Source organism: Panicum hallii, chromosome 9 (assembly GCF_002211085.1).
Source record: "Panicum hallii strain FIL2 chromosome 9, PHallii_v3.1, whole genome shotgun sequence".
Classification (NCBI taxonomy): domain Eukaryota; kingdom Viridiplantae; phylum Streptophyta; class Magnoliopsida; order Poales; family Poaceae; genus Panicum; species Panicum hallii.
In genome coordinates this window covers 849983-860429 of record NC_038050.1, presented here as the reverse complement: position 1 = coordinate 860429, position 10447 = coordinate 849983, and the positions used below count along the sequence as shown (strand labels likewise).

General features: G+C 50.4%; 4 protein-coding genes across 9 annotated transcripts; 3 read left to right on the top strand and 1 right to left on the bottom strand.

The window, feature by feature from the left end:
• The first annotated feature begins 684 nt into the window (after positions 1-684).
• Positions 685-3206, top strand: LOC112874174 (pentatricopeptide repeat-containing protein At2g27610-like). The gene has a single exon (XM_025937366.1). The coding sequence runs from the start codon at positions 831-833 to the stop codon at positions 2946-2948; it is 2118 nt and encodes a 705-aa protein (XP_025793151.1). The 5' UTR covers positions 685-830; the 3' UTR covers positions 2949-3206.
• A 307-nt stretch (positions 3207-3513) lies between these two features.
• Positions 3514-5254, top strand: LOC112874178 (probable thiol methyltransferase 2). Of its 3 annotated transcripts, none has more exons than XM_025937370.1 (7): positions 3514-3825; positions 3889-4028; positions 4100-4281; positions 4381-4480; positions 4618-4664; positions 4805-4883; positions 4968-5254. In XM_025937370.1, exons 1-7 carry the CDS (start codon positions 3726-3728, stop codon positions 5031-5033), a joined length of 714 nt encoding a protein of 237 aa, XP_025793155.1. In that variant the 5' UTR covers positions 3514-3725; the 3' UTR covers positions 5034-5254. The 3 variants fall into 3 exon arrangements, 2 of the variants coding, with proteins under 2 accessions (XP_025793155.1, XP_025793156.1); XR_003224913.1 differs by having other exon boundaries at positions 3515-3825; positions 4618-4715; positions 4968-5030; XM_025937371.1 differs by lacking the exon at positions 4968-5254 and having other exon boundaries at positions 4618-4708; positions 4805-4871.
• On the top strand, positions 5063-6489 carry LOC112874176. 2 transcript variants are annotated; one of them, XM_025937368.1, is made up of 3 exons: positions 5063-5198; positions 5277-5686; positions 5821-6489. In XM_025937368.1, the coding sequence occupies exons 2-3, from the start codon at positions 5335-5337 to the stop codon at positions 6387-6389; spliced, it is 921 nt and encodes a 306-aa protein (XP_025793153.1). In that variant the 5' UTR covers positions 5063-5198; positions 5277-5334; the 3' UTR covers positions 6390-6489. The 2 variants fall into 2 exon arrangements, with proteins under 2 accessions (XP_025793153.1, XP_025793154.1); XM_025937369.1 differs by lacking the exon at positions 5063-5198 and having other exon boundaries at positions 5299-5686; positions 5808-6489.
• A 169-nt stretch (positions 6490-6658) lies between these two features.
• On the bottom strand, positions 6659-10406 carry LOC112874175 (poly(ADP-ribose) glycohydrolase 1-like). Of its 3 annotated transcripts, none has more exons than XR_003224911.1 (10): positions 9811-10406; positions 9515-9719; positions 9162-9266; positions 8750-8868; positions 8490-8633; positions 8317-8386; positions 7835-7972; positions 7612-7674; positions 7331-7482; positions 7099-7240 (listed from the first exon to the last, which is right to left on the bottom strand). XR_003224911.1 is itself a non-coding variant. In XM_025937367.1 (9 exons), exons 1-9 carry the CDS (start codon positions 10350-10352, stop codon positions 7076-7078), a joined length of 1551 nt encoding a protein of 516 aa, XP_025793152.1. In that variant the 5' UTR covers positions 10353-10406; the 3' UTR covers positions 6659-7075. The 3 variants fall into 3 exon arrangements, 1 of the variants encoding a protein (XP_025793152.1); XR_003224912.1 differs by having other exon boundaries at positions 7101-7240; positions 7350-7482; XM_025937367.1 differs by lacking the exon at positions 7331-7482 and having other exon boundaries at positions 6659-7240.
• Between the last annotated feature and the right edge of the window lie 41 nt (positions 10407-10447).

Genomic DNA, 10447 nt, shown 5'->3' with positions numbered 1-10447 from the left:
ACACACACACACACACACACACACACACACACACACACACACACACACACACACCCAGCAGGTATGCAACCCAAACTTGCTAGGGTTTAGGCCAGGCTGGCAGGGATTCTTTTTTTGTATTGGGATTACGACTCCGTCTGATTAGCTTACAGAGGTAGAATCAAACATGAGGGGTCGTCGGTGCCGCGACGGCGGCCTAGCGTACGTGGCAGCCGTGTTCTTGCTCCTAGCGTCGCTTCCAGAATCACAATGTAAGTATCATGCATGTTCATGTCATCATTATGTATATATAGCTCTTTGCACTGATAAACGGGAATCAATTAATTTGCAACAAACAGGTCGTCCTCAGCTGTTGGAGGCCGGCGGGCGTTCGTCTTCTTCAAACGACAGCGATGTTGTGCTGGTGTTTTGCCAGTGGAGCAAGTGCGGATCAGATTGGAGCACCTGCTACTGCTGCTTGAGCACGGAGCCCAGGGCGTGTTACGACACGCGGGATGAGTGCAGGGCCAACTGCGTCGTCTGCAACCCTCGTTGCCCGTCGCCGCCGTCGCGCCAACCGGCGGTGGAAGGCCGGCGGTTACTCGGAAGCAACAACTCTACCTCGCACCACAACTAAGAGCCTCTGTAATCTCAAGCATTATTGGTCTCGATCCAAAAAATAATGAATAAGGATTTGTCTTTTTTTTTTCCCTTTTGTTTTGGACACGAATGAACGAAGATTGTTACTAGTTGTTCTATGGCTCTATGGCATGTTTCGTCTACTTTGATCGAGGAAAGATTTGGCGCCGACAGGTGGGCCTCGCGAGCAGGTAGCCGCACTCCTCCCACCCATGGTAGGGGCTACTACATGGCCGCGAACCTTATCCTCTCCCTCCGTCCCGCTCTGCCGCGATGCCAAGCTCCCACCCACGCCTCGGCTCCTCCGCGCGACACCGGGCCATGCCCGTCCGACCACGGCGGCGGATGACCACGGGCGCCGCGCCGAGCCGCCCGACGTCGTTCTGGACTGCAAGCGGCTGGACGGGCTGATGAAGTCCGGGAGGCTGGCGGACGCCCTCGACCTGTTCGACCGGATGCCCCGCAAGAACGTCGTGGCCTGGACCTCGGCCATCTCCGGGTGCACGCGGAACGGCCGCCCCGGCGCGGCCGCGGCGATGTTCGCGGCCATGCTGGACTCCGGCGTCGCGCCCAACGACTTCGCGTGCAACGCGGCGCTGGCGGCGTGCGCGGCCGCGGGCGCGCTCGGCCTCGGGGAGCAGGTGCACTCGCTCGCCGTGCGGGCGGGCTTCGCGGGGGACGCCTGGATCGGGAGCTGCCTCGTAGAGCTCTACTCGAGGTGCGGTTCCCTTCGGGCGGCCGAGGAGGTGTTCCGCCGGATGGAGTCGCCGGACGTCGTGGGGTACACTTCGCTCGTCTCGGCGCTCTGCAGGAACGGTGAGTTCGCGCGGGCTGTGGAGCTGCTCTGTCAGATGATGAGGCAGGGGTTGCAGCCGAACGAGCACACGATGACGAGCATTCTGGCAGCGTGCCCGCGAGTTCTCGGTGAGCAGATACATGGGTACATGGTCAAGGCAATGGGTTTGCAGAGTGTCTATGCATCAAGTGCACTGATCGATCTCTATTCAAGGAATGGTGACTCTGACATGGCAAAGTTAGTGTTTCAAAAACTCAACTCCAAGAACGTGGTGTCATGGTGTTCCATGATGAAGCTGTGCCTTAGGGATGGACGGTTGGAAGATGCACTGCGAGTGTTCACCGAGATGATTTCAGAGGGCGTGGAGCCGAATGAGTATGCATTCTCAATTGCTCTTGGCGCTTGTGGATCCGCTGGTCTGGGGCGTCAAATTCACTGCTCAGCCATCAAGCGCAACTTAATGACAGATATTCGAGTATCGAACGCTTTACTCTCCATGTATGGTAGAAGTGGTCTTGCAGAAGAACTCGAGGCTGTGCTTGACAAGATTGAAAATCCTGACCTTGTTAGCTGGACGGCTGCTATTTCTGCCTACTTCCAGAATGGTTTTGGTGAGAAGGCTGTAGCGTTGCTGTCTAAGATGCACTCACAAGGTTTCACACCGAATGACTATGCCTTCTCTAGTGGTCTGAGTTCTTGTGCAGACCTGGCATTGCTGGATCAAGGAATGCAGTTTCATTGCCTGGCACTGAAAGTGGGGTGTGACTCCAAAATCTGTACTGGGAATGCACTGATCAACATGTACTCCAAGTGTGGTCAAATTGGATCTGCAAGGCTTGCGTTTGATGTCATGAATCTTCATGATGTCACATCTTGGAACTCACTGATTCATGGTTTCGCGCAGCATGGAGATGCAAACATGGCACTGGAGGTATTCAGTGAGATGTGTTCCAGTGGTTGCAAGCCAGACGATTCAACATTTCTCGGAGTCTTGGTAGGGTGCAATCATGCAGGTCTGGTGAAGGAAGGGGAGATATTCTTCAAACTAATGACCGATCAATACGGTATCATACCGACCCCTTCCCATTATGCATGCATGATCGACATGTTAGGTCGAAATGGCAGATTCGATGAGGCACTGGGCATGATCGAAAAGATGCCGTTCGAGCCTGATGCGTTGATTTGGAAGACGCTATTAGCATCGTGCAAGCTGCACAGGAATCTGGATATGGGAAAGCTCGCCGCAGACAGGCTCATGGAGCTCTCGGAGCTAGACTCTGCGAGCTACGTGCTGATGTCGAACATCTACGCGATGCACGGAGAATGGCAGGACGCCGGAAGGGTGCGGCGGAGGATGGACGAAGCGGGGGTGAAGAAGGAAGCCGGGGAGAGCTGGATTGAGGTGAAGAACGAGGTCCACGCCTTTGTTGCAAGAGACATGTCTCATCCAGACTCCGTGTCTATCTATCAGATGCTTGCAGAGCTCTTGGATGTGATGCAAGATACAGGCCTAGATGTCCGTATGCAGATGTAGATGTCAAAGATTTCTGTGCAGTAGCAGATTGTAGCATGTCGTAGTTAGTAAAAATGGTGGTCACGATTGTTTTGCCAGCCAGCATGTTAGCCTTTGCCTCCTTAGAGAAGATATTTTATAGTCTTCATGGAGGAATGCCTTTGAACTTTTGTAGAACATGTGTATACTGTTAGTGTCTGAAGAAGGGTCATCATCACTTGTACTCCCTAGCTTGAATTGCCTTGCAATGCTAATGAAGAGATAGACTCTGTTTGTCCATCCTGTCATGATCTGAACCTCTCATAGTTTACCTTCTTTTTTTTTCTCCTCACGCAACTTAAACATCGTGTGGTGAGAAGCCGAAGGGTTGTTGTGGTGAAGTTGGATTCTGGGGCCGATGATGCTTTGCCCTCGCGAATAGTCAGTCACCCAATGCAATTATTCTCCATGTGTAGTTTGTGCCATCAAGGTCATCAATTTATTGTGACGAGGAGAGGGGAGCAGAGCAGAGCAGAGCCTGGTACTGGGGCGCCGGCCAAGCTGCCACTGGCCACACCACACAGGGGACGTGTGGTGGCCGGCGAGACGACGAAGTGATCGATCGAGATCTCCCCGTGCTTGGCAAACACACGAGTCTGATCTCTCCCAATCCTGCTCGTCAATGTGGTCAATACATCTCATCTGAAGCAATTACGTCGCAGTATATATTGAGCACACTAACTAACTGTGCAGTAGAAGCACTACGCTCGCAGCCCATTTGATACATACTCCTAGCAGTTGATTAAAAGTAGGAGGCCCATGACATCCACGGCGGTCGCCGGCGGCCAGGTCCTGGACGCCTCCAACCCGGCGGTGGCCCGCGTGCGGCAGCTCATCTGCGGCCCGGAATATTCTCAAGGTACATCGCTGCTTGCCATCTGTGCATCATCGATGCAAACCATTTCTGACTACTCGTGCGCAGATGGGTGGAGCCGGTGCTGGGAGGAAGGCGTGACGCCGTGGGACCTGGGCCAGCCCACGCCGGCCGTCGTCCAGCTCGCCAAGTCCGGGACACTGCCCTCCGGCGACGCCGCCACCGTGCTCGTCCCGGGATGCGGCGCGGTCAGTCCGTCTCCGTCAGTACATGCACGAGCTTGCCTTGAATCTTGATCTCGTGCGATCAATTCGTGCAGGGGTACGACGTGGTGGCGCTCTCCGGCCCCGGCCGCTTCGTCGTCGGCCTCGACATCAGCGAGAGCGCCGTTGCGAAGGCCAAACAGTGGTCGGCGGCCGACGGGAGCTTGTTCGCCTTCGTGGCGGCGGACTTCTTCACCTGGGAGCCGCCGGAGCTGTTCGACCTCATCTTCGACTACACGTGCGTGATCATATCCTAGCATAGTTAGTATAACTTTCCTGATGAAAAAAATAAATGATTTCTTGTCCGTTGGACGGATCGATCATGCACGCCCTTCAGATTCTTCTGCGCTTTCCACCCGTCGATGAGGCCAGCATGGGCGAAGCGAATGGCCGACCTGCTCAAGCCCAGTGGCGAGCTCATTACCCTCATGTACCTGGTAATTCTGAATTCTGATAGCAGCCACTACTGCAGCAAACCATTGACCTATACAGACCTTAGCTTCTTCTTCAGTTCAACAAGGCAAACTGATCAATGATTTCTTTGTTGATGCCTGCATCTGCATCTGCATGGTAGGCTGAAGGTCAGGAGGCTGGGCCGCCATTCAACACAACAGTGCTCGAGTAAGACGCCGCGATCGTCCTCATCATGGACGACGGCACTAGCTGTTTGTGGTTCTCCATCTACTACAGTACTAGCAAATGCTAACTCACACGATGACATATCAGTTCTCACAAAAGTATATCATGCCTGACGCCTGCAGCTACGAGGAGGTGCTGAAGCCCCTGGGTTTCGTGATCACTTGCATCCAAGACAACGATGTGGCTGTCAAACCACGACAGGTACTTGAATTTACACTTGGATGAATTATGCACACGAATGCTTCCAGTAATAAATTGTTTCTTACTACTACTACTACTACTCAGGGAATGGAGAAAATCGCAAGGTGGAAGAGGATGGCAAACCCAAACACTCTGAATTCTGCAGAGTAAAACTGTCTTGGAGACTCCAGCCCATAATAGCATAATACGGAATGGATTCTGCAGTAGTAATTAGTAAAATAAATAAAAAAATGAATGCTCATTATACTCCAGCTCGTTCTTGTGCCAAACAATTGGTAATATTGTTCGTGATCATGTTATATGTTGTGCAAAACAGTAAGTTGTGGCTCCTCTTGAATAAGTAAAGGAATTAATAAACCCTTTTCTGTTTACTCAATCATGAGTTCTCTGCAGTTAATCGTTGCTTGTTACATAAATGACAATTTTAAGCAAGCGTCCAGAGTGCTAACGAATGAACGAGGCAGTTCCCAACTCCGGCGACGGCGACGGCGGCGGCGGCGAGCGTTCATGGTTCCTGGCCGCCCCAGCAGGCCAGCGCAAGTTGCCTCTTGCTAGGGCCTCGCTCCTGCGTGGGAACAGCGGCGCCAAACCACCTCTGGCCGTCGCCGGCGCCCGTACTGACGACGAGGATTGGGGCTGGGAATGGCGGAGGGAGCCGGATGCGGTAGGGGAGACTGGCGCCAAGATCAGGAGGAGGAGGAGCGGATCTACGTCCGCGACGATGCGGCAGTCGCCGGAGCCGGATGCGGTAGGGGAAGGGGAGCCCGGCGGCCGTCATGGCGGAGGAACCATTCTGAAAACATGTAGGGGTTTTTGTGTAAATATCCGGATCGCGATTACTAATCGCGATCCGATTTAGGGGGTATTATGTAAATATCTTAGGGGGTTTTATGCCAATTATATGGATGTTTCTGAAAAACAAAGTTGGGAACCGCAGATGGCGCCGGCCATGGCCGTCTCCGAGTCCCCGAATCCATCTCCGTGCTCGGGCCGCCTCCGGTGTCATGCCCCGCCAGCCAGGATACACACAGAGACCATCCGCACGCACTGGAACACCCACGAACTTCAACTTCCCCGCCGCGGGCTCCGTCTAGTCCAGGCGCCGCGCGGCTTCACGGGCTCACGGCGTGCGTGACAGCATCAGCATGGAAGACAGAGTGGATGACGACGCCACGGCCGAGTAGAACTCAAGGCGCGCGGCAGCAAGGAAGAAGCTGCTGCTGCTGTGCTGCTGGCGACCATGGCCCTGCCACCGCTGCGGTGGTGGGGCGACGCCGGGCTGGACGAGGAGACCCCGTGTTGCGCGATGCTGTATGCAATCGCGTCGCAGCACCTCAAATGTTTCCATACATATATTCCACTCATATTGTTTTGACAGGGATTTTGAATTTTGTAAGCTGGATTACAATGCAAATGGACAGGACCCGTGTTCCTGGTATTCTTGTGATTGGTTTAATAGGTGTTTTCTTTTACGGTTCGTATTCTGGATTGGGTTCATCTCTTTAGTAATCGGAGGATCCAGCTTGTAAACATGAAAAAGTAGGAACTTAGCGAGTCCTTACCCCCCTTTATCTGATTAGAGCGGAAAGGGCCCGCGGAATTCTTATTGTTATAGCGCAATTTTATTCCATAATTTGGAAATTGGTTACCTATTTCTATTTGTAAAAATAACAAAGAGAAAACCTTTGCTCTGATGGTTCGAATCCCCTTATTTATTCTTTTGTTTGTTAATGATGTTAGTGAAGCAATCCATCGGTCGATTTAAAGCCCCCGCCTTTCGCCCATAAAATGGATTCACTCTTATGAAGCAACAAGAAACAAGGTGAAAAGCCATTGTTTCTGACTTTTGACAGGTGAAACAATCAATGGAAACAATATAGACAAATACAGACTCATGGTACCAGCATGCAGTCATGCACCAACAGGCCAGAGCATCAGCGGATCGAAGAACAGTCGAGCGGTGACCTTCACGTGCCCCACGAATGAACGAGGCAGTTTCCAACTTCGGCGACGGCGAGCTTGTTACATTCATAACAATTTTAAGCAAGCGTCCAGAGTGCTAACGGGCAACTGTGCAAGGATGCAATCAACTGTTGTTCCCCCTCTGTTCGCGAGCACACACAGTTACACAAATCTACACAAGTAACGCAGCACTTCTAGGGACCTGACAGATTCTGACCTCAAAATTGGGTCTATTCAGACATGTAATCCACTTCATTTTTGGGGCAGCCGTTGGGAAGTAGCCAGGCGAAAAAGCCCTTGAACGTTTCCCCTCTCGACCTCTGGGATGAGTACTCGATGAGCATGTGCCACAGTTCACCGATCGTCCATCCATGACGTAATATCCACTGGGTCACCTGTGCCACACATGATGATACAGCCGGAAAAAGGTTATGGAAACATGAAAGAGAAGCATAAAAACCAGAATTATGATTAACTCTATCAACATTAGATCAGCATATCAACTTCTGCTGTGCGATGCGCAGCGTTCAGCTTCTAAGAATGGACCAGACCCCATCGGGAGTCAGTCCAAGGAGAGAGTCCATTGGACTGCACCGAATGAGAAGGATCAACACAACCTTATGAATATACCATATATCTGAAAAATACAGAACCATCAACATCATAGACATGCAAACCTCTACCAAATTTAGAAATGGTGCAGCTAAGGTCCAACTTTCTTAACATGAAAGGTAAGTGAAGGTTGTGTGGAAGGGATGTATTGTACCTCCCCTAATCTTTCCAGAGATGCGTCCTCAAAAGTGTAATAATTCACAAAAGGTCGGAGCGCCTGCACAATCAAGAACTTTCAGATTACAGTCACAAAAGGCATAGAAATTAAATTGAGTGCTCCAATCATGACCATACATACATCAATCAGTAGTGGTATTCAAATGGAAAGGAACATGGTTAAGATGCACTACTAAGCCTAACATTCATTTCTCCTGTACCTGCGATGCAGCAATCCACTGGATCATGCTCTTGATTTCAGGGTTTCCACCAAAGACGCCACAACCCCAGTTTCCAGTCGAAACCCCTATATATTCATCGGAACTGATTCTTGGACTGATATCCTTGTTATTAGCATCCTGAACAGTGTTATAAAGGTGAAACATAATCAGCAGATATATCTATCATAAAACATAATCGGCAGATATATCTACCATACTTCTGATGTTATGTATGTATCGTTGATTCTAGCTAATCATGTTAAGCCTTCTTTAGATTATATACACATGCACCAGAGTGCTATCTTGTTTGATCTGCCTTCAGTTATATCATTGGTAATTATGAGAACTCAAGAAATGACCCTAACTACAGATTGCAGTGTTGAATACAGCTATATTAGCTGCAAAAAGGTTATTCAAACAAAAAAAAAGGAAGTGCTGGTAAAGAAAACTCAACAGACTAACAGAGTGATTAGTTAAACAACCTGAAAAAGCTTTGTATAGAGCTGAAGTTTTGATTGATCGGAAAATCCACAAAAAGCCTTATTCACTTCCCTGAATAAAGGTGTATTAGAAATGCTAAAACCATAAAACATATTTGCCGGCGAAGAATGTGAATAGTGACAGCTATAGGCTCCAAAATAGTAACTTGATTTACCTTAGGAGACCACTTGACTCATATTGTAACCTAGTTGGACAGTCCAAAGCATCAATTGCCACTATCCTAGTTCTCCGTCTACCCATAGAATCAATGGGCGTGCTATCTAAATAGTCACCGACAAAGCGAAATGAGGAGCCATACCTGTAAGGGGAAAGAATAGGGTGTCGTAAAGGAAATCAACCCATGGATCATATCAGTTACTTCTTGTTGAATCTACGAACTAAAATCAAGTAAAGGATGGATAGATTTAAACTAACCCCATATACTGTGAGAACCTTTCTGCGCCAACAATTTCTATGGCCTCATTATCATCCATGGAAGCCATGAAGAGCATACCCACAATCAGTTCTGGGTTTATCATGAAGCGAATCTCTTCCTGCACCGTAGAGAAAAAGACAGATCAGTTACATAGAAAACTACAAAGCATTGTAATATGTATATCACAAGTTAAAGACATTTCAATTCACAGGAGAACACAAAAAAGTTAATTTCTTTAATGTACAATAGGATTGATGGATAAACTACCACTCAAATACTCATACAGATGCAGAAATTTTTCTTAAAGGTAACAAATGAACAGTCACATGATTATGATAGTCCAAACAGAAACATTTGCTATCAATCTAAAGACTGAGTAAACTAATAATCTGTCAATTGGAAGAAAGATACCTGCACACAGCCCCTGGAAAGTGCACCTCCTCCCAAATACCTATTTGCAAAGTCGACTTCAAGGGCTTCTTGTTCCTCATCTTCAATAAAATCTGAGGAAAATACCTACTAATGAAAAATAAAACAAACAATCAGTAAATTTCATCTCAACAGTAAGAAAACTTTGGTAACTTGACTAATAATGAATGCAAGACAACAAATCCCTATGTGCCATCATAGTTCAGCGAGCGTACTAGAGCATTTTTCCATTTGTAGTAGCCTTGCCAGTACCAGGAAGCAAATTATTTACCAACTTTAGCTCCAAAATATACACTCGTAAGGAGCATTCAGGATCAGTATGTAGTTCCTCTTACCCGGAATTGGCAGAGGGGTGCACTGGATTTCATCCACGCATCGACGTCAGGATAGGTTAGACCACCTGAGACAGCACGGCGCGGAAGAACCTTGCGCTCAAATGAAACGAAACCAGTGGGTGTAGAATCAGTCACCCTCTCGAAATAGTGCACAAGACACCTCACTTTCTGCTCCTGGCTTTGCCTTGCATTGTGAATCAGAGCCCTGTAGATCGATCAGTGAACAGACACACAATTATTACTCCAGTTCGACTTCCACCCATTAGCAAAACAACACAAAATGTGAGAGGACATACGCGAATAGGCCGTCGAAATTGATGTTGGGAAGGCTCGCCTCGGCCCTACCGTCCGTGGGGAAGAGGCAGAAGAGCGCGCAGGTGAGCAGCGCGGCGACAAGCTCCTGGCTGAGGTGCACAATGCCCGCGTCCTGCGACGCCAGGATCCGGAGCCCCCAGGCGTCGTCGGCGGCCTTGTCGTAGTGATCCTCAAGCAGCGCTGGGAGGCGGAGGAGGAGGCGAGCGAGGTTGGGGACCACCTCAGCGAACCAGCCCCGCGCCTGGGCCCGCGAGAGAAGGTCGTCAAAGAAGAGGGCTAGACCGTCGGCGGCGCGCGGGGACAGCGCGGGCAGGGCAACCGCGAGGCGGAGGTCGGTGAGCGCGTCGGCGAGGACGTCCCCCGAGGCCACGCGGCTGACGTCGGGGCCGAGCGCTAGCGCCCTGAGCGACTCCTGCGCTGCGGGCGGCCAAAAGATCGAGTCCCCGCGGAGGACGACGGGGAGGAAGGGCAGCGCCGAGCGCAGGTCGCCGCGCGCCGCCAAGCCCGAAGCCGACGGCTCCATGGCGGCGGCCGGCGCAGCGAGCGAGACTGACTCCGTCGGCTCGGTCCTCGGTGTGGGTTCGGCCGCGCGAGCCCACGGGTTTTTTTTTCTTTTTT

Bases quoted from the DNA above. Each gene is read 5' to 3' on its own strand.
- LOC112874175 (XM_025937367.1), bottom strand. From the start codon at position 10,352: ATGGAGCCGTCGGCTTCGGGCTTGGCGGCGCGCGGCGACCTGCGCTCG. The intron at 9,267-9,514 runs GTAAGAGGAACT...TTTCATTAGTAG, and splicing joins CACCCCTCTGCCAATTCCGG to GTATTTTCCTCAGATTTTAT. The intron at 8,869-9,161 runs GTATCTTTCTTC...TCTACGGTGCAG, and splicing joins TTTCCAGGGGCTGTGTGCAG to GAAGAGATTCGCTTCATGAT.
- LOC112874176 (XM_025937368.1), top strand. From the start codon at position 5,335: ATGAACGAGGCAGTTCCCAACTCCGGCGACGGCGACGGCGGCGGCGGC. The intron at 5,687-5,820 runs GTAGGGGTTTTT...TGGGAACCGCAG, and splicing joins AGGAACCATTCTGAAAACAT to ATGGCGCCGGCCATGGCCGT.
- LOC112874174 (XM_025937366.1), top strand. From the start codon at position 831: ATGGTAGGGGCTACTACATGGCCGCGAACCTTATCCTCTCCCTCCGTC.
- LOC112874178 (XM_025937370.1), top strand. From the start codon at position 3,726: ATGACATCCACGGCGGTCGCCGGCGGCCAGGTCCTGGACGCCTCCAAC. The intron at 4,481-4,617 runs GTAATTCTGAAT...TCTGCATGGTAG, and splicing joins TCATTACCCTCATGTACCTG to GCTGAAGGTCAGGAGGCTGG. The intron at 4,665-4,804 runs GTAAGACGCCGC...TGACGCCTGCAG, and splicing joins TTCAACACAACAGTGCTCGA to CTACGAGGAGGTGCTGAAGC.